The sequence below is a fragment of the Rhinoderma darwinii genome, chromosome 3 (genome assembly GCF_050947455.1).
Source record: "Rhinoderma darwinii isolate aRhiDar2 chromosome 3, aRhiDar2.hap1, whole genome shotgun sequence".
NCBI classification, from domain to species: domain Eukaryota; kingdom Metazoa; phylum Chordata; class Amphibia; order Anura; family Rhinodermatidae; genus Rhinoderma; species Rhinoderma darwinii.
In genome coordinates this window covers 289,458,123-289,483,492 of record NC_134689.1, presented here as the reverse complement: position 1 = coordinate 289,483,492, position 25,370 = coordinate 289,458,123, and the positions used below count along the sequence as shown (strand labels likewise).

Here is a 25,370-nt window from a genome sequence, read left to right as displayed (position 1 = left end):
ATTTGGTATTACCATAATCATATCAAACCGCAGAATCAAGTAAACATGTTGTTTATACTGCACAGAGAACGCCGTTAAAAATTTATAAAAAAGAGTGAGAGAATTTCTGTTTTTTGGTCTCCTCACCTCCCAAAAAATGTAATAAAAACTGATCAAAAAAATCGCATGTACCCCAAAATGATACTAATAAAAACTACAGCTCGTCCCACGAAAATCAAGCACACACACAGCTCGTCAATGGAAAAATAAAAAATGATGTCTCTCTGAACGCAATAATGCAAAACGACGGCCCAGACTAATTTATATGTGCAGCAGTTCTTCACCTAAAACCCCACGTCATCATTTGCAGCCCCCACTAATAGACCCTGTAAATGCAGCAGAAACTATGACATTTTGGCGTCTGTGCTACATATGGGGCTAGTGCAGAAGTCAAAGATTAGGCAATGCTGGAGTGCGTATATTTTGTACAATCCCACGGACACCCTGTAGAAGTGCGATTCCTGCACCCAAAAATCTTGCCTGTGCATAAAGGACTGGTTCAAAGTGGACGTCACTTTCCATGGATCATTTTATTATTCATTTACCCCATTATTACATCATCCTATTATGACCTGATGTTCTCCGCCCAGCTTACATATACCCTGATGTACTCCGCACAGTTTACATATACCCTGATGTACATGGCCGGCCTTAGCTATGTGCGACACGTGCGGTCGCACAGGGCGCCGGGCGCCATGCTCTAAGGGGGGCGCTAGTGGGTACGAGCCGAAGAGAGGAGAAATGTTCCTTCCTCTCCACGGCTGTGTGAAGTGTGCACTGATTGGAGGAGCAGCAGCAGGTGCTTCTGTCTGCTCCACCAATCGGCACAGCCTGTACTGCAGTGTCACACACACTCAGCACCTCACGCAGCTCCTTCCTGCTGTGCTGCTGCCACAGTGAAGACTCCTCCACGGAGCTCCAGTGCCAGGTAAGAGCAGCAGCTTTAGCTTAATCTATGTCTATTTATGTGCTGTGTGAGGGAGGAGGAAAGAGGGGGCTTTTAGTGATGTGTAACAGGATGTTTTTTTTTTTGTTTTTTTTTTGCAAAGATCGATTTTGTGGGGGAGGGGAGACTAGGTTAAAGGTACTTTGTGTGTGTGTGTGTGTGTGTATTTTTTACAGATCGATTTTGAAGGTGAGGGGACATTGCCCTAAATGCTTTAGGAGTGTGGGGGGATTCTTTATACATGTATTTTGTGAGGAGGGGGACTTCTGTATAGTTTATTTTGTGGTGTAGGAGCTTATTATGAATCATGGGGGAGGGGAACTTAGCGTTATGTATGGGGAGAAAAGATTCTTTAGGGTACGGCCACACGGAGCGGCCCTCACACTGTCGCAACGCGGCCAACAGCCGCGCTGGCACTATGTAGGAGCGGCTGTCAAATACCTTGTTAAGGGGTATTCCGGTTACATTCGCATGAGCACTGCCGCTCCATTCATTCTCTATGGGAGTGCCGGAGATAGCCGAGTGCAGTGTTCTGCTTTTTCCGGCACTCCCATAGAGAATAAATAGGGGGTAAGTTGTTGTAATTTGCAAAATCGTGCGGCCATAAAGGGTGTATTAATTCATAGCTGCACGTTAACGCTGGTAAACCGTCCCTTTATCTGCAAAATCGTGCGGCCATGAATTAATATACCCTTTATGGCCGCACGATTTTGCAAATTACAACAGCTTACCCCCTATTCATTCTCTATGGGAGCGCCGGAAAAAGCCGAACACTGCACTCGGCTATCTCCGGCGCTCCCATAGAGAATGAATGGAGCGGCAGTGCGCATGCGAATGTAACTGGAATAAGTGCGGCCACTAACAGGCTGTTTGACAGCCGCACTGAACATGGTGCCGGCGTGGTTGTTAGCTGCGTTGCGACCGTATCAGGGCCGCTCTGTGTGGCCTTACCCTTAGGCTGGATTCACACGAGCGTGTGCCTTTTGCGCACGCAAAAAACGCGGCGTTTTGCCTGCGCAAAATGCACTTGACAGCTCCGTGTGGCAGCAGCATATGATGCGCGGCTGCGTGCTTTTCGCGCAGCCGCCATCATTATGACACTCCATTTGGATGTTTGTAAACAGAAAAGCACATGGTGCTTTTCTGTTTTTATTCATCCTTTTCACAGCTGTTGCGCGAATCACGCTGTTCGCACGTTAGTGCTTCCGTGCGGCATGCGTGGTTTTCACGCACCTATTGACTTCAATGGGTGCGTGATGCGCGAAAAATGCTCAAAGAACGGACATGTCGTGACTCTTATGCAGCGGACCAACGGTGCGTAAAAATCACGCTCATGTCTGCACGGCCCCATAGACTAATATAGGTCCGTGTCACGCGCGTGAAAATCACACTCGTTGCACGGACGTATATCCCATTCGTCTGAATAAGCCCTTAGAGATAATATTTGTGGGGAGAGCAACTTGATTATAAGGGTAGGAACACACAGGGCGGATACGTAAAACCACACAGTGTATACGTCCTGAGAACCGCAGAGAATTTCACCTGAAAAACAGCACCAAATTTTGGTGCAGTTTTTTGGGCGGAAAGACTGCAGAAATAAATTTTAAAAAAAGCGAATTGTCCCAGCCGTAGTCCCTCTCTGAGCGTAGCCCGGCCTCCTGCGATGACGCTGTAGTCCATGTGACCGCTGCAGCCTTTGATTGGCTGCAGCTGTCACATGGGATGCATCGTCATCCCTGGATGCCGGGCTACGCTCAGAACAGAATACGCATCGCTATGACTACGGCCGGGTGTATTACTTTTTTTTTTCTCATTTGAGATTAGCGATAAGCAAAGTTTTTATCATTGATCTTCCCCTTTGTTAACACTGACCAAATATCATTCTAATTGGTCAGAAACTAGCGAATCATGATGATAATTGGCTAAACTAAATAGGCCTTTAACCCGTTAGTGACCGCCACTAACGGACTTTATTCTGATGCATATGCCTTTTTACGGCACTGCATCAGGATAAAGTAAACAGAGCAGGGAGCCGTCAAATCTCCCTGCTCTCAGCTGCTAGAGGCAGCTGAGGGCTGGGGGCGTCCCTGCTCTGCCGTGTGAGATCGATATAAGTATCGATCTCACCCGTTTAACCCCTCCGATGCGGTGCACAGTAGCGAGCACCGCATCTGAGTGGTTTTGGTGAGAGGGAGGGAGCTCCCTCTCATCCCACTGACACCCGGCGATACGATCGCCGAGTGTCTGTGTCTCCAATGGCAGCCGGGGCCTAATAAAGGCCCCCAGGTCTGCCTGGAGCGAATGCCTGATAGATCATGCCGGAGGCATGACCTAGCAGATGCCTGTCCGTTTTAAACGGACAGGCAGTAATACACTGCAATACAAAAGTATTGCAGTGTATTATAATAGCGATCGGAGAATCGCATATTAAAGTCCCCTAGTGGGACTAGTAAAAAAGTTAAAAAAAAGTTTAATAAAGTTAATAAAAAAAAAAAATTTGAAAAAAAAATGAAAAACCCACCTTTTCCCCTTACAAAATGCTTTACTATTAAAAAACCAAAATAATGTAAAAAAGTTACACGTTTGGTATCGCCGCGTCCGTAACGACCCCGACCATAAATCTATTACATTATTTAACCCGCATGGTGAACGCCGTAAAAAATGTAATAAAAAACTATGGAAAAATTACTGTTTTCTGTGAATCCTGACTTAAAAAAAATGTGATAAAAAGTGATCAAAAAGTCGCATCTACTCCAAAATGGTACCAATAAAAACAAGTCTTCCCGCAAAAAAAAAGCCCTCATACAACTGCATCGGCGAAAAAATAAAAACGTTACGGCTCTCCAAATATGGAGACACAAAAACAAATAATTTTGAAAAAAAAGCGTTTTTACTGTGTAAAAGTAGTAAAACATACAAAAACTATACAAATTTGGTATCGTTGCAATCGTAACAACGTTATTGTGTTATTTATACCACACGGTAAATGGCGTTGATTTAAGATGCGAAAAAGAGTGGCGAAATTTCAGGTTTTTTTCTATTCCCCCCCCAAAAAAAAGTTAATAAAAGTTAATCAATAAATAATATGTCCCCGAAAATGGTGCTATTAAAAAATACAACTTGTCCCGCAAAAAACAAGACCTTATACAGCTGTCGACGCAAAAATAAAAAGGTTATAGCTCTTGGAATGCGACGATGGAAAAATGTAAAAAATGGCTTGGTCATTAAGGTTTAAAATAGGCTGGTCATTAAGGGGTTAATGGGATTATATTCAGGCTTAGTGCCTAGGGCAGCGTGAGTTGTAAATACGGCCCTGCTAAAGACGCAGATACTATTGAACACTATAGCAGAGCAGGGAGGTTTCTCCCTGCTCTGCGATCTACTAGGCTAGTGGTTCCCATGAGAACCCTCCAGGGGTGCCGCGACACTCCTCTGGACAACTGCCACGGACGTGCTTTCTCTCCTCCTCCTCATAGCGTGAAGTGGATGTGAGGAGGAGGAGATTTTTTTGCAGAACCCCTGTAGATAGCAACCCCCCCCCCCCCCGACTAAATGGACAGAGACGTCAGGGGCTTCTCCTGGAGTGGAATCCCCGGTCACAGCGTCGGCAACGCTGTGGACAGGGATTCCGCTTCAGGAGTTAGTTGCCCGATGTCACTGTTCATATATGGACAAAGACATCAAGCACTCCGTCAAGGAGCGGAATCCCCAGCCACAGGGAGCTACAGTGGCGCTATCTACAGGAAGGGAGTGCTACCTACACGGGGGCTGTGTGGCACTACAAGGGATCTGTGTGGCACTACCTACAAGGGGGCTGTGCGGCAAGGGGGGGATTTGTGGCACTACTTACTAGGGATGCACAATGCATCAAACTTCGATACTTTTTCTATACTGTGCATCCCCAAATGGTTCGAGCCACACAGCTAAGTATAGTAATACATGATGAGTGAGAGCGGGGCTGCAGCTGTGTAATACAGCCATTGCCCCGCTCCTGAGTCCTGACAAGGGCGCGCCGAGAGGATGATGCGATGCGGCCAGCGCTGCACTAATGAGCGGCGGCACTGAAGACAGAACATGGCGACCGCACTGCAAAACACCCCCGTGTTCTGTCTTCAGTGTCTGCGCCGCCGCTCATTAGTGCAGCGCCGGCCGCATCACCTCATGCTGACCGCGCGTGCACTTCCTGTCAGGAGCGGGGCAATGACTATTACACAGCCGCAGCCCCGCTCTATAACGGCGGAGATCAGAGAAACCGCTCATCTCCGCCGCTATTCTCCTGAATTTTGCGATCAAAGCTGACTGCAGCATTCAGGGGAAAGTGAGGAGGGGGGGATGCCCCTGGATCGCGTCACAGGGAATTCCTGTGACGCGATCGAGGGCCATGCCATATATGGGCAGACAGCCCAGGGTCTATTGAAGGACCCCAGGGCTGTCTTACCATATTTCCTGTTGTTAGGGCATACTAGGTATGTCCTAACAACTGCCTGTGTACTATACATATGCAGGCTAATGTACTGGCATATATCTGATGTATGCCAGTATATTAAAGTTTAAAAATAAAGTAAAAACATAAAGTAATGCTAAATTTCAAAAAATGCACATACGCCTTTTTTTTTTACAATAAACATTAAAATAAGTCTCAATACATAAAATATACACACATTCGGTATTGGCGTGGCCGTAATAACCTGCACAACAATTTTTTTGCGTCATTTATGATGTGTGCGCTGTAAAAAAGAAGTAAAAAAAAAAATTCTTTCACTTATTAATGTGAGGCCCGTGGTGTGATGAATTTAACCTCCATGTGCCTCAAATTAATAGTAATTAACCCCATCATGTACCTCACACATTAACCCATTATGACTGAGAAACATGATGGGGTTAATTACTATTAATGTGAGGCAAATGGAGGTTAAATTCAGCATCACACCTCGCGCCTCACATCAGAAAATGGAAGAACTTTTTTTTATTACTGTTGGCAAAGTATCGTTTTGGTATCGAAGTCCAAATTCTGGTATCGTGACATCCCTACTACCTACAAAGGGGCTGTGTTGCACGACCTACAGGGGGCCTTGTGGCACTACCTACAAGAGGGTTGTGTGGCACTACCTACAAGGGGGCTGTGCAGCAAGGGGGCATTTGTGGCACTACCTACAAGGGGGCTGTGTGGCACTACCTACAAGGGGGCTGTGTGGCACTACCTACAGGGGGCTGTGTGGCACTACCTACAGGGGGCTGTGTGGCACTAACTACAGGGGGCTGTGTGGCACGACCTACAAGGGGGCTGTGTGGCACGACCTACAAGGGGGCTGTGTGGCACGACCTACAAGGGGGTTGTGTGGCACTACCTACAAGGGGTCTGTGCGGCACTACATACAAGGGGGCTGTGCAGCAAGGGGGCATTTGTGGCACTACCTACAAGGGGGCTGTGTGGCACTACCTACAGGGGGCTGTGTGGCACTACCTACAGGGGGCTGTGTGGCACGACCTACAAGGGGGCTGTGTGGCACGACCTACAAGGGGGCTGTGTGGTACGACCTACAAGGGGGCTGTGTAGCACGACCTACAAGGGGGCTGTGTGGCACTATCTACAGGGGGCATCTGTGAGTGGCGGGCTGATGGTCATTTTACTGTCAGTGGCGGGCTGATGGTCATTTTATTGTGAGTGGGGGGCTGATGGTCGTTTTACTGTGAGTGGGGGGCTGATGGTTGTTTTACTGTGAGTGGGGGGCTAATGGTCATTTTACTGTGAGTGGACGGGCTGATGGTCATTTTAGGGTATGTTCACATGGCAGCCTCCGTTACGGCTGAAATTACAAAGCTGTTTTCAGGAGAAAACAGCTCCGAAATGTCAGCCGTAATGGCATGTGCAGGTGCTTTTCGCTGCGTCCATTACGGACGTAATTGGAGCTGTTTTTCCATGGAGTCAAGGGCTCCAATTACGTCTCAAGAAGTGAAAGGCACTTCTTTGACGCGGGTGTCTTTTTTACGCGCCGTCTTTTGACAGCGGCGCGTAAAAAAAGTGACCGTCGGCACAGAACATCGTAAGACCCATTAAAATGAATGGCCAGATGTTTGCCGACGCTTTTAAGCCGCATTTTCGGACGTAATTCGGGGCTAAAACGCCCGAATTATGTCCGTAAATAGTGTGTGTGAACCCAGCCTTACTGTGAGTGGAGGGGCTGATGGTCATTTTACTGTGAGCGGAGGGGCTGATGGTTATTTCACTGTGAGTGGGGGGGGGGGGGCTGATGGTCTTCAAGTGGTTTCCACCTCTGACCTCCAATTGAAATTAATAGTAGGAAGAAAATAGCTTTGGCGCTCGTTTGGAGCTTTTTTTGCTGCGTCTTTTGCATTCGCTTCAACGGCTTAAAAAAAAAACGCAAAAAAAACCAAAACACATCAAATAACGCTGTCAATTCAAAAGCAGATTTTTTCTGCCTTACAAAAAACGCTGTGTGAACATACCCTATGAATGTAGTGCTTATTTTTATCTATTTTCTGTCTTTCTCTAAACAATTTTTGGTAGGGGGGCACTGAGGATTTTTTTTTTTCATGTGGTGGCTCAAGTCCGAAAAGGTTGGGAAACTCTGTAGTAGGCTACAGAGGCACCTGCAGCCTATGAGGCGCGGGGATAGGATCCCTCGCAGTCGGCGTGATGACATCTCTGGATCAAGCCGGCCTACGCAAGGATCCTGTCAGGTGGAGGTGCGGGGGGGCTGTATGGCACTGTCTACAAGGGGGATATGGCGGCTGTATGTCACTCTCTACAAGGGGGATGTGGGGGCTGTATGTCACTTTCTACAATGGGGAGGTGGGTGCTGTATGACACCGTCTACAAGGGGGCGGTGGGGGGCACTGTGTACAAGAGGGAGGTGGGGCTGTATGACACTCTACAAGGGGCAGATGGGGGCTGTATGGCACTGTCTACAAGGAGGAGGTGGGGGATTATGGCACTGTCTACAGGGAGGCTGTACGGCACAATCTACAGGGGGCACTTTCTACTAGGGGGGCTGTGGGGGCATTATACTCTGGAGGCCACTAAGCGGACATCATACTGTGTAGGGGCACTACAGGGGACAATATAATGTGTGTGGCACTTAGGGGGCATAACAGTGTGTGGGCACAATTAGAGGACAAAATACTGTGTCCTTGAAGGCGTTATAATATATTACATTATTAAATATTATTATTATACTGTGTGTGGGGCACTAAAGGGGCATTACACTGTGTGGGGGCACTATATAGGGCATTATACTGTGGGGAGAAATTATGCTTTTTTATGGGGCATTTTTTATAATGGCGTGGGGCGCCGAAAGATAATTTCGCACGGGGCGCCATCTACCCTGCTGATGTACTCTGCACAGCTTACACGTATCCTGATGTACTCCGCCCAGCTTACATATACCCTGATGTACTCTGCACAGTTTACACGTATCCTGATGTACTCCGCACAGCTTACATATACCCTGATGTACTCTGCACAGCTTACACGTATCCTGATGTACTCCACACAGCTTACATATACCCTGATGTACTCCACCCAGTTTACATATACCCTGATATACTCCGCCCAGATTACATATATCCTGATGTACTCAGCCCATATTACATATACCCTGATGTACTCCGCCCAGCTTACATATACCCTGATGTACTCCACAAAGCTTACGTATACCCTGATGTCAGGGGCGTAGCTAAGGACTCATGGGCCCCGATGCAAGAATTCTTACTGGCCCCCCCCCCCCGCAAACTTCTCATGGCCGACGGTCCGCAGCTTTCAGCTGCATCGCTGGGTCTCCTAAGTGACCCAACAATGCAGCAATAGCAGCCGGGGCGTCACTAAGTCTGGGTTCACACACCCTATTTACGGACGTAATCCGGGCGTTTTAGCATTGAATTACGTCCGAAAATGTGGCTCAAAAGCGTTGGCAAACATCTGCCCATTCATTTGAATGGGTTTTACGATGTTCTGTGCCGACGGTCATTTTTTTTTACGCGCCGCTGTCAAAAGGCGGCGCGTAAGAAAGACGCCCGCGTCAAAGAAGTGCCTTTCACTTCTTCAGACGTAAATGGAGCCGTTTTCCATGGACTCCATAAAAAAACAGCTCCAATTACGTCCGTAATGGATGCAGCGAAAGACGCCTGCACATGCCTTTACGGCTGAAATTACAGTGCTGTTTTCTCCTGAAAACAGCACCGTAATTTCAGCCGTAACAGACGCTGCCGTGTGAACATACCCTCAGGGCTTAAAATGTCAGGGAAATAGCCCCAATACATGTGTCCGCCCAAAAAAAAGTGTGTATATGAGACAGCATAGCATATCTATAGCACTACGACCCTATAAACTATGGATAGGATTAGATACATTGCCTCAGCAGACAGTATCACACATGATAGGATTAGATACAGTTGCTCAGCAGACAGTATCACACATGATCGGATTAGATACAGTGGCTCAGAAGGCAGTATCACACATGATAGGATTAGATACAGTGGCTCAGCAGACAGTACCACACATGATAGGATTAGATACAGTGGCTCAGCAGACAGTATCACACATGATAGGATTAGATACAGCAGCTCAGCAGACAGTATCACACATGATTGGATTAGATACAGGGCCCAGCAGACAGTATCACACATGATTGGATTAGATACACAGCTCAGCAGACAGTATCACACATGATTGGATTAGATACAGGGCCCAGCTCGCTGACATTGCGTCTCCAGCGCTGGACCCAGGACAGGTAAGAATAATAATTTTGCTTCTTTATGTGTTACTGATTATTTTTGGGTGTTTGAGGTTTTTTTACAGGTTCGGTTGTTGGACTTCGGATACGAGGACTTCAATGATGGCGTTTTTTTTATTCTCAATAAAATGGTTAATGAGGGTTGTGTTTTTTTATTTCAATTAAATATTTTTTCTATGTGCTTGTATCTTTTTAAACTTTATTATCACTGCCTTAGTAATGGCCGCCGGCTGATTGACAACCTCCATTACTAAGGCGGGACTTAATGTTAGCCGGTGCAGAGGCTACACTAACCCCCATTATTACCCCGGTACCCACCGCCACCAGGGGTACTGGGAAGAGCCGGGTATGAACCAGTACCCGACCATCTGTAGTGACGGTCAGGCATCGGGGTGGCCGCAGGCTGGTAGTATTAGGCTGGGGAAGGCCAAAAACAGTGGCCCTTTCCACCCTTGTAATGCTGCCTGCTGCTGCTGTGTTGCATCTGGCTGGTTATGAAAATTGGGGGGGACCCCACATCGTTCTTTCCAATTATTTTTTTTTTTTTTTTTTAAATGACGTGGGGTCCCCCCCATTTTTCATAACCAGCCAGATACAATAAAGCAGCAGCAGCCTAGCATCACCAGGGTGGGAAGGGCCACTGTTTTTGGCCTTTCCCCTCCTGATGATTCCAGCCTGCGGCCACCCCAGTGGCCGACCATCACTACAGATGGTCAGGTACTGGATCGTACCCGGCTCTTCCCAGCACCCCTGGTGGCGGTGGGTACCGGGGTAATAAAGGGGGTTAGTGTTAGCCTCTGCATCGGCTAACACTAAGCCCCGCCTTAGCAATGGACGCTGTAAATCAGCCGGCTGCCATTACTAAGGCGGTAGAAATATAGTTAAAAAAAAAACACAAAGACATAGAAAAAATATTTTATTGAAATAAAAAAAAAACCCACACAACCCTCATTAACAATTTTTTTGATAATAAAAAAAAAGCCGTCATCGAAGTAGTCCTGGAATCCGACGTAGTCCAACGACCGAACCTGTAAGAAAACACACAAAAAATGATTAGTAACACATGTGTTAGGCTTAGATACAGGGCCCATGTGTGATACTGTCTGTGGGACCCTGTATTTAAAGAGGCTCTGTCACCAGATTTTGCAACCCCTATCTGCTATTGCAGCAGATCGGCGCTGCAATGTAGATTACAGTAACGTTTTTATTTTTAAAAAACGAGCATTTTTGGCCAAGTTATGACCATTTTCGTATTTATGCAAATGAGGCTTGCAAAAGTACAACTGGGCGTGTTGAAAACTAAAAGTACAACTGGGCGTGTATTATGTGCGTACATCGGGGCGTGTTTACTACTTTTACTAGCTGGGCGTTGTGTATAGAAGTATCATCCACTTCTCTTCAGAACGCCCAGCTTCTGGCAGTGCAGACACAGCCGTGTTCTCCAGAGATCACGCTGTGTCGTCACTCACAGGTCCTGCATCGTGTCAGACGAGCGAGGACACATCGACACCAGAGGCTACAGATGATTCTGCAGCAGCATCAGCGTTTGCAGGTAAGTTGATGTAGCTACTTACCTGCAAATGCTGATGCTGCTGCAGAATCAACTGCAGCCTCTGGTGCCGACACGATGCAGGACCTGTGAGTGACGTCACAGATCTGCACTGCCAGAAGCTGGGCGTTCTGAAGAGAAGTGGATGATACTTCTCGTCAGAAAGCCCAGCTAGTAAAAGTAGTAAACACGCCCCGAGGTACGCACATAATACACGCCCAGTTGTACTTTTACTTTTCAACACGCCCAGTTGTACTTTTGCAAGCCTCATTTGCATAAATACGAAAATGGTCATAACTTGGCCAAAAATGCTCGTTTTTTAAAAATAAAAACGTTACTGTAATCTACATTGCAGCGCATATCTGCTGCAATAGCAGATAGGGGTTGCAAAATCTGGTGACAGAGCCTCTTTAAGCCTACCACAATGTAGGCTTAGATACAGGGTCCAGCAGACAGTAATCTTATACAGTATAAGATTACTGTGTGCTGGGGCCCTGTATCTAAACCTACAGTGTGGTAGGCTTAGATACAGGGCCCAGCAGACAGGATCACACATGGTCCATGTATCTAAGCCTACCATGTGATTGGCTTAGATACAGGGCCCAGCAGACAGGATCACACATGGGCCATGTATCTAAGCCTACCATGTGATTGGCTTAGATACAGGGCCCAGCAGACAGGATCACACATGGGCCATGTATCTAAGCCTACCATGTGATTGGCTTAGATACAGGGCCCAGCAGACAGGATCACACAATCTGTGATCCTGTCTCATGGGCCCCCTAAGCCTACGATGTATCAGGCTTAGGGGTTGTGCAGTCCCTAAACATTGATGGCCTATCCACAGGATAGGCCATCAATAGCTGATGTGTCACCCGGGACCCGCAAATCAGCTGTTTTGAAGGGGCCGCATCACTCGTACGAGAGCTGCTTCCCCTTCATTTCACTACTCGCTCACACTGTGAATCGCCGACACGGATTCACAGTGTGACCGGAATGAAGGGGAGCAGCTCTCGTACGAGTGCTGCGGCCCCTTCAAAACAGCTGATTGGCGGGTCCCGGGAGTCGGACCCCGCCAGTCAGGGATAACCTTACCTTCCTCTTCGGCCGCGGTGGGAGTTCTGTCGTCTCGATGCTGTGCGCTGCGCACAGCGCTTGACGTCAGGACCTCCGCTGCCATCTGGAACCAGGAAGGTAAGTCAAGTATGTTACTATAGTAACAGGGGCCCGTGGCCCGAGTTACTATAGTAACTTTTTATTGATGTGGTGCGGGGGCCGTGGGCCCCCCTGGCTTCAGGGCCTGGTCGCAATTGCGACCGCTGCAACCCCTATAGCTACGCCAGTGCCTGATGTACTCTGCCCAGCTTACATATACCCTGATGTACATATGCCTCCACATTATAAACTCAAACACCAGTAAAACACTAAACAAAACTACTACCTAGCAAAATGTGCTCCCCAAAAGCCAAATGGCACTCCTTCTAGGCCTGGCAGTGTGCCAAAACGACCACATATGGGGTATTACTGTACTCTGGAGAACCCACTTAACAATTTATGGGGTGTGTGTCTCCAGTGGCACAAGCTGGGCACAACACATTGGGCACTGAAATAGCATATATGTGGGAAATGGCAATTTTCAATCTGCAACATCTATTGTGTACTAATTTCTGCAAAACCTGTGGGGTCAAAATGCTTACTACGCCACATGATAAAATTCCTTAAAGGGGTGTAGTTTCCCAAATGGGGTCACTTCTCGGGGGTTTTCACTGTACTGGTACCGCAGCGCAATGCAACATGGCATCAAAAAACTATTTTGGAAAATATCCACTCCAAAAATGAAATTTCGCTTTTTCCCTTTAGACCCTTGCCGTGTGTCCAGATAGCAGTTTACAACTACATATGGGGTTACTCAGGAGGAATTGTGTAACAAATTTTGGGGTGTCTTTTCTCCTGTATTCCATGTGGAAATGAAAAATTATGAGCTAAAACTACATATTATTGGGAAAAAATTTTTTTTTTTATCAAATCTATAAACCACCTGAGGGATCAAAATGTTCACTACACCTCTAATTTAATTCTTTGAGGGTTATAGTCTCCAAAATGGGATCACACCTGGGGAATTTCTACTGTACTGGTACTTCAAGGACTCTGCAAATGTGACATGGCCCCCAGAAACCAATTCAGCAAAATCTGCGCTGCAAAATCCAAATGGCGCTCCTTCACTGCGGAGCCCTGCCGTGGGTCCAAACAGCAGTTTATTACCACATATGGGGTATTCCTGTAATCAGGAGAAATTGCTTTACAAATGTTGTGGTGCTTTTTCTTCTTTATTCCTTGTAATAATTAGAAAATTCTATGTTTCTTCAGAAAATAAGTAGATTTTCATCTTCACAGACTAATTCCAATAAATTCATCAAAAAACCTGTTGGGTCAAAATGCTAACTATACCCCTAGAAAAATTCCTTGAGTGGTGTAGTTTCCAAACTGGGGTCACTTTTGGGGGGTTTCCACTGTTTAGGTCCCTCCAGTGCATTGCAAACGCGACATGGCACAGAAAACCATTCCAGTAAAATCTGCGCTCCAAAATCCAAATGGCGCTCCTTCCCTTCTGAGCACTGCCGTGGGTCCAAACAGCAGTTTATTACCACATATGGGGTATTTCCGTAATCGGGAGAAATTGCTTTACAAATTTTGGGGTGCTTTTTCTCCTTTATTCCTTGCAAAAATTAGAAATTCTATATTTTTCCAGAAAAAAAAGTAGATTTTCATTTTCACAGACTAAGGCCTCATTTACACGAGCGTAATATACGCGCGTGCTTTTCACGCGTGTCGCGTGTCGTACGCACCTATATTACTCTATGGGGCAGTTTAGACGATGCGTGATTTTTGCGCAGCGTGAGTGCGTTGCGTAAAACTCACGACATGTTCTATAATCGTGCGTTTTTCACGCAACACGCACCCATTGAAGTCAATGGGTGCGTGAAAACAACGCATGACACACGGACGCTCCTGCGTTGCATGCGCGAAAATCACGCAAGAGCTGTTATGTCCATGCAAAAGAGTCTATAAAGCTAGACAAAGCAAACCCAAACCAGGAAGTGCCTGCGTTTCCAGTGCGAGGGGGCAAGCCTAGCCAGTGCCTGGAGACTCTGTCAAGGTTGCTTTCAGCGTGTCATCTATTCTACTGCCATGCCACGCGGGATGGATGTCGAGCGCCTCATCCTGTTTGTCCAGGACCATCCGGCAATATGGGACACCCGATCAGAGGAGTACCACAACAGGACGGTAAAGGAGGACGCATGGGAGTTGGTTGCCCAGAACCTGTTTGAGCAAGAGTGGGAGACTGGCCGAACCCGGGACCGCACTCGGTTGGGTGAGTACCACGCATTTTCTGTCAATGCCTGTCATCCCTATGGAAGACCGGGGGCCCTGTATGTGTAGTCCGCTCATTAGCACGAGAAACTTAGGTGGAGCAGGTGCATCCCCGTGTCCCACGTCATTGGCACTGCAGGGCCCTTCATTTAGAAGTGAGAGGTGATAGTTCTGATGGCGTGTTATGTTTTTGTTACATCCAACAGTCCAAGATATCAAGACACGGTGGCGGAGCTGCCGTGATCAATTTAGGCGAGAGATGGGTGACAAGGGTCGCAGCGGAGATGGGGCATCTCGCAAACGCCCATACATTTACACCAAGCAGCTCATGTTCTTGAAGGACATCGTGGATATGCGCATGTAAGAGTTTATGCCTTTGCATGTGTCTAATGTGTGTTTGGCAATGTCCTGTTTGCCAACGTGTTGGTGTGGGCAATGTTCTATATTGTATTCTTACGGTTTTTTCTCCTTGTAGAACCACCGACAATTTGGAGGACACCGCAGAGGAGACTGACGTGGGGGAGTCTCTGCGCGAACCTCCTGCTCCGAATGTCCTGCCGCCCAGCCCCGAGCCGACACCCCAGGAGCCCGCACCTGGCCAGTCTGCAGGGCCCGTCGCCTCTCCAGCACAGGAGCGCCCCGTGCGTGCCCGCAGTCGCCGTGTTCGTGCACCACAGCCCTCCACAGCTGCCCAGGTCGATACTCGGGTCCTCGACTATCTTAGGCGAGCCGCAGAAGAGGACGGGAATGATGCCTTGGGCCGCAGCATAGTCCCCCTCCTACGCCTGGTGCCCATGGACCGTATGGGCCGTCTGCAGGCGTCGATAGTCACATTGATCGACGCTTGCAGACCGCCCCACAATCCAAACATCTGTTTCACGGCGATAGAGCAATGGCGCAGTGCATACATGCCGCCATCCACGCCCCAGGTGCCTGCCCAATTCCACCCTGTCCCCCAGATGGGCCGGCCGCATCCGTACATGCGCCCTATGGCTCCCCACTTCGCAGGGCCAACATTCCACCCACAACATCAGCACCACTATGCTGGCGAGGAACAACCTACCCAGCTCCAGGTCCAGCATAGTGGTGCTGAAATGCAGGCGTATGCCTCCCCAGGACAACAATATCAACACCTGTGTTGGTGCCAATATATTTGGACGCCACAGTTGTGTGTGGTGCAGGCCTGGCCATGTTTGTTGTGGGCTCATAGTTTTGATTTGGATTACTTTACACCATGTTGGTGTCTATGCTTTGCTACTAAAAGTTTGTGTTTGGTCCTAAGACATAAATAAACTGTTTCATGGTTAATGGTTTGAATTCGTGTTGTTATTCATTTATACCACACAACACAAGGTTTGCAACACATTTCCTTTTCCTACACTCTCACACACTTCTGGCCTTTTGGGCCAATGCATACCCACGTGATATGAGGTTTTAGTTAATCTCTCGGGGTTTGACATGGCTTGCAAGCGATGGCAAAGTTTAGGTCCTGCCATGGGCCCCGAAGCAAACTAAGTACACTTGCAATTGGACTTTCCTAACTGTAGTCGGCACAACAGGATATCTGGGGAAAGTAAGTCGGCAACTGTCTAAAGTCCTGCTCAAACCCCGAGAGATGTAAGCTCGCAACCCGCGTCAAGGGTCCTCATGTTTTGCGAGTCCCTAACCCAACACCAACCCCAAAAAAACACAAAATTAAAAAATGGTCACATGTGACGTGGGTAGGGAAGCCGCCAAACAACATACACCCCTTCAAAGGTCATCAGCCCCCCACGGTGCTGGTCCAGATGGGCACTCAAAATATGCCGCCAAAGTATCACGCACTCGAAGGCCGGAGGAGACAGATCGGCCGAGAGGAATCACCGGGACATTGTCAGTGGTGCCTGCATGTGTTAGGATATATTCTGCATCAAAGTTAGCATCATTAATGCGGCAGAAGTTATGCAGAACTACACCCGCTTGTATAACACGTGTGACATTCTGCATGGACAATTGCATTGTTGACAGAAAGACACGCCACCTGTTCGACATAATGCCAAAGGCACATTCCACACATCGCTGAGCTCGGCCCAGGCGGAGATTGAACATGCGCCGACGGTCATCCAAGCCCCTTCTTGCAAAGGGACGCATGACTTGCCTTGTGAGTGCAAACCCCTCATCCGCCACGATTACATACGGGATTGGGGGCCCGATGGAGCCCGGGAGGATGGAGGGTTCCGGCACCGCCAGTCGCCTATTCACGAGTCGCTTCCCCATTCTTGATGTACGGAATATGCGTGCATCTGCCGAGCTTCCATACGAGCCAATGTCAACAATAGTGAAACAATAATTAGTGTCCGCCAAGGCTAACAATACCATAGAAAAATACTGCTTGTAGTTATAGTATTGCGAGCCACTGCGTGGGGGCTTTCTCACACGAATGTGTTTGCCGTCAAGGGCACCAATGCAATTTGGAAATTCAGTAGCTTTAAGAAATCCCTCTGAAATACTTAGCCACTGTTCTGTCGTGGGCTGAGGCATGACTGTGCTCTTTAACCTCTGCCACAACACGACACAGGTGGATATGACAATTAAGGAAATGGTGGTGACTCCCAAAAGAAATTCAAAATGCAACGAATGATAACTATTGCCTGTCCAGAAATCTAGAAAAGAACGAGAAAGAAAAAGAAAGGCAGAACACATGTTAGTGGGGGGCTGGTGAAGCAGACAGCGGCATGGACTAAGTTCTAGCAGCTTCACACATACCTCAAGGTCACAAGCAGCCGTTCCTCGGCCGAAATGCAGCATGTTGGTATTCTGGTAGGTGAGACCAGAGCGAGTTTGCTCAAGCAGAAGGTCAAATGTGGCCACAGACATGCGGCAGAGGGCTCGAAATTTGTCTGGATGCCGGCGTAAGTCCTCATACAGGGTATGGAAATGGCCTTTTATTGTACGTTGGGCCACAAGTGGATGAACCCAAATGCGACTTCTTCCAGGCGTCTGGTGCTGCAGCATGTGTCGGCGCTCGCCAAACCGACGTGAGATCATCCAGAGAAGAAGCACACGCGCCAGCGCTGGCGAAGCCATAATAGTCGGGTGTCAAGGCGATTCCAACGTGAAGGGAAAAACACACACTGTGGTTTCTGCAGAGGCGGAAATAAGGTTCGAAACAGACTTCTACCAGCAAGCAGGGGTTGGGCCAGCTGGCCTATTTGTAGGCGGGCGTCCCACTAATCCCCTCTGCGTTTTTTACGCGCGATTCAAACGCTAGTCGTGCGCGGGTTTTAAAACGCACCAACGCTGCGTATACGCAGTGCATACGCAGTACAAACGCGTGCAAAACGCAGCATTTTTTGCGTGCGCAAAACGCACACGCTCGTGTAAATCAGGCCTAATTCAAATAAATTTAGCAAAAAATCTGTTGGGTCAAAATGCTAACTATACAACTAGATAAATTCCCTGAGGGGTGGAGTTTCCAAAATGGGGTTTCCACTGTGGCACCACAAGACCTCTTCAAACCTGACATGGTGCCTAAAATATATTCTAATTTAAAGGAGGCCCCAAAATCCACTAGGTGCGCCTTTGCTTCTGAGGCCTGTGTTTCAGTCCATTAGCACACTAGGGTCACATGTTGGATATTTATAAAAACTGCAGAATCTGGGCAATAAATATTGAGTTACATTTATTGGGTAAAACCTTCTGTGTTACAGAAAAATGTGTTTTAGAAACTAATTTTGGCAAAAAAAATTTAATTTATAAATTTCCCCTCTAATTTACTTTGATTCCTGTAAAACGCCTAAAGGGTTAAAACACTTTCTGAATGCTGTTTTGAATACTTTGAGGGGTGCCGTTTTCAAAATGGGGTGATCTATGGGGGTTTCTAATATATAGGCTTCTCAAAGCCACTTCAGAACTGAACTGGTCCCTGAAAACATAGCCTTTTGACATTTTCTTGAAAATGTGAGAAATTACTGCTAAAGTTCTAAGCCTTGTAACGTCCTAGAAAAATAAAAGGACGTTCAAAAAATGATGCCAACATAAAGTAGACATATGGAATATGTGAAATAGTAACTTTTTTGTGTGGTATTACTATCTGTTTTACAAGCAGATACATTTAAAATGAGAAAAATCATAATGTTTGCAAATTTTCTCAAAATGTTGGTGTTTTTCACAAATAAGCAATGAATTTATCGACCAAATTTTACCACTAAGATAAAGTACAATATGTCACGAGAAAACATTTTCAGAATGTCTTGGATACATCAAAGCCTTCCCAAGTTATTACCACATAAATTGACATGTCAGATTTGAAAAAATCGGTCTGGTCCAGAAGGCCAAAATGAGCTTGGTCCTCAAGGGGTTAAAGAAGTTCATATCAGAAATGGAAAATTTGACCTGGACACAAGGCTATCAATGACCCTTGGTCATTAAAGGGTCAAATACAATTTAATCCCTGTGGAGGTGCAATTACACCTCTTAGGCTAGGTTCACACTGAGTTTTTTGGAGGAGGAAAATCTGCCTCAAAATTTCCTCTGCCTTCACGCCGATTTTTGCAGCATTTTTCGCCAGCACGGGAAAAAAACGCCTCCATCTCCCATTGAAATCAATGGGACGCATTTTCGACCATTTTTTGGCACGTTTTGCGGTGCGGTTTCTGCGTAAAAAAACCTCGGTGTGAACCCAGCCTTATACTCCTTCATCAAATATTGCTTTTTGTTATGTCACATATGCAAATTGTAAAACTTGCTTAGTGGATTTTTTACTTGCAGAGATAGTAGCATTTTTCAGTTTTTTTGTGATTTGTTTTGCAACGGTAATAAGAAGTTCAGCCATATTAGTTGTCGGTATCTTCAATCAAATTTTTTTTATACTTTTATTTAAAAATTTTCCAATGAAAAACAGAAATGTCAAGACTTTTACGCCTTGCAAGCCACATCTTTGGCAGACAGAAAATCAATTACAGCTAATTAGGTAATGCAAGAAATCTGAAATAAGTCAGATGGTAATACAGTGTTTTCATTTTCAAAGCACGTGGGGAGAAGAGAAAAAGGGATGGGTGGGGAGGATGGAAATCATCACTATTGCAACTATGAAGAGGAGAGAGATCTAAATTCAGCAGAGTTTTCGAAGCTTATCCAGTGCTATCAGTATTTGAGGAACTTAACGTGAGTGCTTCTGAGTGAAGCGGTGAGATCCCCCATTCTGATAATCTCCTGTATTTTGTTGAACCATAGAGAGATTGAAGGAGGGGCAGTTTGTCTCCACAGTATTGGGATACTGGTCCTTGTCGCATTAACCAGATGGTGAATCACTGAACGCTTTTACATGTTCGGTCCATTATTTAACCAATGAAGCAACAACCAATATGCCAATATTTACCAAACGCACTTGCTGTGGGCAACTTTTCCACATTTCGTTTGCACTACTTTTGCTAAATCTCCCCCATTTTAAAGAGGCTCTGTCACCAGATTATCAAATCCCTATCTCCTATTGAATGTGATGGGCGCTGCAATGTAGATAACAGCAACGTTTTGTTTTTTTTTAAAACGATCATTTTTGCCCAAGTTATGAGCAATTTTATATTTATGCAAATTAGCTTTTTAATGGACAACTGGGCGTGTTTTCTCGTTTTACCAACTGGGCGTGTATTGTGTTTTTACCAACTGGGCGTTGTGAATAGAAGTGTATGACGCTGACCAATCAGCATCATACACTTCTCATCGTTCCCACCCAGCTTCTTTCACAGCAGACACAGCGTGACGTCACCCATAGGTCCTTCAACATTGTCGTCGGACACATGGGCTCCAGGCGACCAAAAGGTTAATATGCTCGTCTCTAGGGAGTTTGTAATAAGAGAACATACTATTTGATACATTACAAGAGGCTGCATTCTGAATTGTTTGCGGCAAGCTTATATTTGAAACAGATTTTGACAAACCATTCTACAAATCCATAAATGTCTTTACTTTCCATTCCTAATCTTAGAACTTGTACTTTTATAATGTAAATTTATTTTTTTCTTCTACTTCTTGAAAATATTTATATATTTTTGTATCTAAAAATTTTCTGGCAGATGTATCCAGACTACTTGTCGCAAGCCATATTCACTGCATTTTACAAAGCCTTCCCACAGTCTCGTTCACAATTTAAAGGAGAAATTAAAACGGAAATAGTTGACCTAATTTTTCAGTGGGTCTCTGGTAAGTACAAGTCCTTTTCATGTAGACTCCATTTTAAAAGATTTGGTACAATGTAGTTTCATTTATATAACCTCTAACTGTTTATGGAACTGTAACCGGTCTGAATCCTGCTAAATTAAGTCTTTAAGATCTGTATTAGTAAATCACATATTTAGATGTAAAATTTGGCCAGAATATCTTAACCCCTTAATGACAAGGCCCTTTTGCGTGTTCTAAGAGTCTAAGGCTGGATTCACACGAGCGTGGCGTTTTTGCGCACGCAAAAACGCGGCAGTTTGCGTGCGCAAAAGCCACTTAACAGCTCCGTGTGGCAGCAGCATATGATGCGCGGCTGCGTGCTTTTCACGCAGCCGCCATCATTATGACACTCCATTTGGATGTTTGTAAACAGAAAAGCACGTGGTGCTTTTCTGTTTTCATTTATCCTTTTGACAGCTGTTGCGCGAAGTGCTTCCGTGCGACATGCGTGGTTTTCACGCACCCATTGACTTCAATGGGTGCGTGATTCGCGCAAAACGCCCAAAGAACGGACATATCGTGACTTTTTTTCAGCGGACTCACGCTGCACGGCCTCATAGACATCATTTGATGTCTATGAGGTCCGTACAACGAGCGTGAAAAACACGCGCGTTGCACGGACGTAATTCCCGTTCGTCTGAATAAAGCCTAAAGAATTATTTTTTTTTGTACCATCGACATTTTTTGCGGAACAAGTTATATTTTTCAATTGCTCCATTTTTGGGTGCATATAATATATTGATTAACTTTTAATGACTTTATTTTAGGAAAGAATTGAAAATAAACAGCTATTTCAGCATTGTTTTTCACGTTATAAACTTACGCTGTTCACTATTCACCATAAATAACATGTTACCTTTATTCTATGCGTCGGCACAATTACAGGGATACCAAATATGTAAGGGTTTTATGTTTTCCTATGTTTGCAGAATAAAAACCCTTTAAAATAAAAAATTACTTGCTTTTGCTTCGCCACATTTCAAGAGCCGTAACTTCTTTAGTTTTCCGTTGATGTAGCCATATGTGGGCTTGTTTTTTTTGGGACAAGGTGTAGTTTTCATTGGTATGATTTTGGGGTACATGGGACTTATTGATTAACTTTTATTTTATTATTTATGGGGGGAATGGGAGAAAAAAAGGAATTTTGCCATTGTTTTTGCGGGTTTTTTTTATGCCGTTCACCCGGCGGTTCAATTAATGTGTTAACTTTATTGTTTGAGTTGTTGCGATCGTGGCAATGCCATATATGTGTATGTCATTATGTTTGTTTTACACTTTTACTAAATAAAACGACTTTTGGGGAAAAACAGTGTTTTTATTTTATTTTTACTGTAATCTTTTTTTTTTTTTCATGAACTTTATTAACTATTTTACTTATTTTTTTCTCACTAGGGGAGTTTACCATGCGATCTAGTGATCACTTATATAATACTTTGGTATACTTAGTATACCAAAGCATTAATGCCTGTCAGTGTAAAACTGACAGGTAATCTATTAGGCCATGCCTTAGTTAGGCCCCCGGCTGCCATGGAAACCGATCAGCGCCCCACAATATTGTTGCGGGGCAGCCGATGTGGTGACAGAGGGAGCTCCCTCCCACTGTCAAACACATTAGATGCCGCTGTTGCTATTGACAGTGGCATCTAATGGGTTAAACTGCTGGAATCGGAGAGCGCTTCGATTCCGGAAGTTTGGGCAGGAGCCTGGCTGTGTATTACAGCTGTGCTCCTGCCGCTGATCGCACGCGTACACTGGCAGTACCCACGCGATCAGAGTGACGGATATATCCGTCGCTATGCAGGAACTAGCACCTGCTTGTGACGGATAATATCCGTTGCTCGTCTTTAAGGGGTTAAAGCGGATTTGTCATCTGACTATGCTACCCTATATAAAGACATAATATAATATGGGGATAGGCCCACTCTCCTATTAGCCAAAACGGTACATAAAATATTGTGCCGTTTATCTAATATGAGCAATTAACAAATTCAGCATATTCATAGTTTTAAATCCGGTATATACATGAGGGGGGCACTATCCCGCCTCCAAGAGCCTGTCTTAGCATTGATTGATGGCTGGCTGCTGTGTATCTGCATATGCAGCAGTCCATCAATGATTGTTAATGAGCGTAAAATATTAATACACCAGACTCATATTAATATTAATACACCAGACTTATAACTAGGAGTCTAATATATTCTTTCATCAAATGAAGCTACAATGAGAAGTAGAGCATTGAATGGTTCAATTTGTATATATGTATTAATTAAAATACTGTTTACCATAAAAAAGGAAAATAATAGGGTGCTTATTTTCCAGGTATAAAGCCAGTGCCTTGTTCCTGGGAAAAATGGGATTTATGTTTCCTTGATTCCAGGAAAAATTATCAAAACTCAAATGAAAATGTTAACACATCTCAAAATCACCAACTAACCGGTATGTGCACATCTGCAATGAATGTTTTCTTTTTTTTATACATACAATATGGGTATGAATGCCTCCCCTTATTATAACATTTTGGTTAACTTTAGGTTAAGTTTACACATGGCAGATTTTTTTGATCCTTCGTGATTGCTAATAAAGTCTTTTGTGATCAAATGCATCCATCTTGTTACTGGTTGTTTTTCTTCTCTTTTCCCTTCAACTTGACATCAACTTAATTTTCAATTTAGGTCTGATACGCTCAACCTTTCTCCTGATTTAGCAGTATAGTAAGCACTATATGTGGCTTGTAAATTTAATTGCAAGCAAATATCTTTCTAAGGATGTTCCCTCTATACTTGAATGGAAGAAAAGGATGTTTACTATTTTTACTAATTAAAAATTTTACTACACTAAGGTTAATCAAATCCATTTATTTATGAGTTTGGGGGAACCTTGTATAGACTTTCTAGCTGTAGAGCAAAAGTTTTTCTCTTTCTTCTCCGCTGTAGATGAGTTGGTGGAAGGGTTGTTTGTTGGGTGTTGGTATATCTGAAATAGTTGTATATATTGTGTGATTTGATTGTTTAATATTTGATCTAAAAACAAACATGAAATTGGAACATAGTAAAAGTGTATCGCATACAGGAGTTCATCATCCAGACTTTTAGCCGACTATGCTATTGTTTCCGAAAAGCTATGGTTTCCATGTGGCTTTCCATTCCTCTGTTCCTATGACGGAATGGATGAACAGAAACCCCAAATGGAACCATACACTGATGTGATCGAGGCCTAACCTCTAGCAAGAGTAGACATACCATATATGCGTGTGTGCAGCTGCAGAGGGGCCCAGCAGGTATCGGGGCCCTCTGCTACCTAAAAAGCATCAAGCAGATCCCTACTGTCTAGTAGATTGCATGTTAGGGGCTGAGCTAATGAATTTCATAGCTCACAATTACTGGTGGATTGCTGGAGACATAAATGGTATTATCTATTATAAGGTGGGATGCTCGATGATGTGAGAGCAAGGGGCCCATAAACTGTTCTTGCACGGGGGCCCTCTGCTGACTTTGTTCACCACTGACTTCTAGGTAATGATAAAAATAACCTGTGACTCTGACTAAAAGATTTTAATGTCCTTCTCGAGAGATAAACTGTGTATCTACTGTTTATAGAAAGTTACATTGTTGTCCCTGTTGTGTTGCTTTTTAACTAAGGCCTAATTACACAGCCGAGCGTTCGTATGAATCCTTGATCCCGATAATTTTTTTTGCAGCAGAAAAAAAAAAATGATAGTTTGTCGGCAGCACATCTACCCATGTAAACGGGATGTGCTGGCAACAATATGCAAACTTATGAGGATGAACAAAAATATTAATGATTGTTTGTCCCCATACTTGCAATCATTCCTCCATGTAAATGGGGCTTTCGAGCGCCCACCGACATGTTATTATCGTCAATTGAAGCTTATTACCAGGCAGTAAATCTGAACATGTAAAAGAGCCCTTAGTCTATATCCACAGGGCCGGCATCCGTACCCAGCGAACCCAGTCAAGTGCTGGGACCCACTACCCATGAGGGTGCCCACTCTGCCATCGGGTGCTTTATGCTGCCGTCATGGCTACCCCAGGATCGGAATCCCCGGCCAGAGTGTTGCCGATGCTCTTGCCAGGGATTCCACTCCTAGCAGGCGCCCCTGTCTAGGAGCAGAATCCCCCCAAAGTGTTGCAGATGGTCTGGCCAGAGATTCTGCTCCTGGAGGAGCCCCTGGCATCACCACACTATCCATAAATGGACAGTGACATCAGTGGTTCATCCTGGAGCATAATCCCCAGCGAGAGCATTGCCGATGCTCTGGCAGGGTTTTCCACTCTTAGAGGGAGCCAGGGGCTCCTCCTGGAGCAGAATCCCCGGCCAGAGAGTTGTGGCCAGGGATTCCGCTCCTGGAGAAGCTCCTGACGTCACTATACATATATGGACATTGACGTCAGAGGTTCCTCCAGGAGAGGAATCCCCAGCCAGAGCGTTGGCAACACTCTGGGTTCAGATTCCACTTCTAGAGGGAGCCGTAATGGTGCAATCTACAGGGAGG

General features: G+C 45.5%; 1 protein-coding gene across 1 annotated transcript in view; it reads left to right on the top strand.

Moving 5' to 3' along the window:
* Nucleotides 1-25,370, top strand: part of FAM227B (family with sequence similarity 227 member B) — a 428,344-nt gene that overhangs the window by 115,453 nt on the left and 287,521 nt on the right. The window contains exons 10-11 of the mRNA XM_075858036.1: nucleotides 20,713-20,839; nucleotides 23,177-23,293. Coding sequence (XP_075714151.1) covers nucleotides 20,713-20,839; nucleotides 23,177-23,293 — 244 coding nt within the window. The remainder of the gene's footprint in view (nucleotides 1-20,712; nucleotides 20,840-23,176; nucleotides 23,294-25,370) is intronic.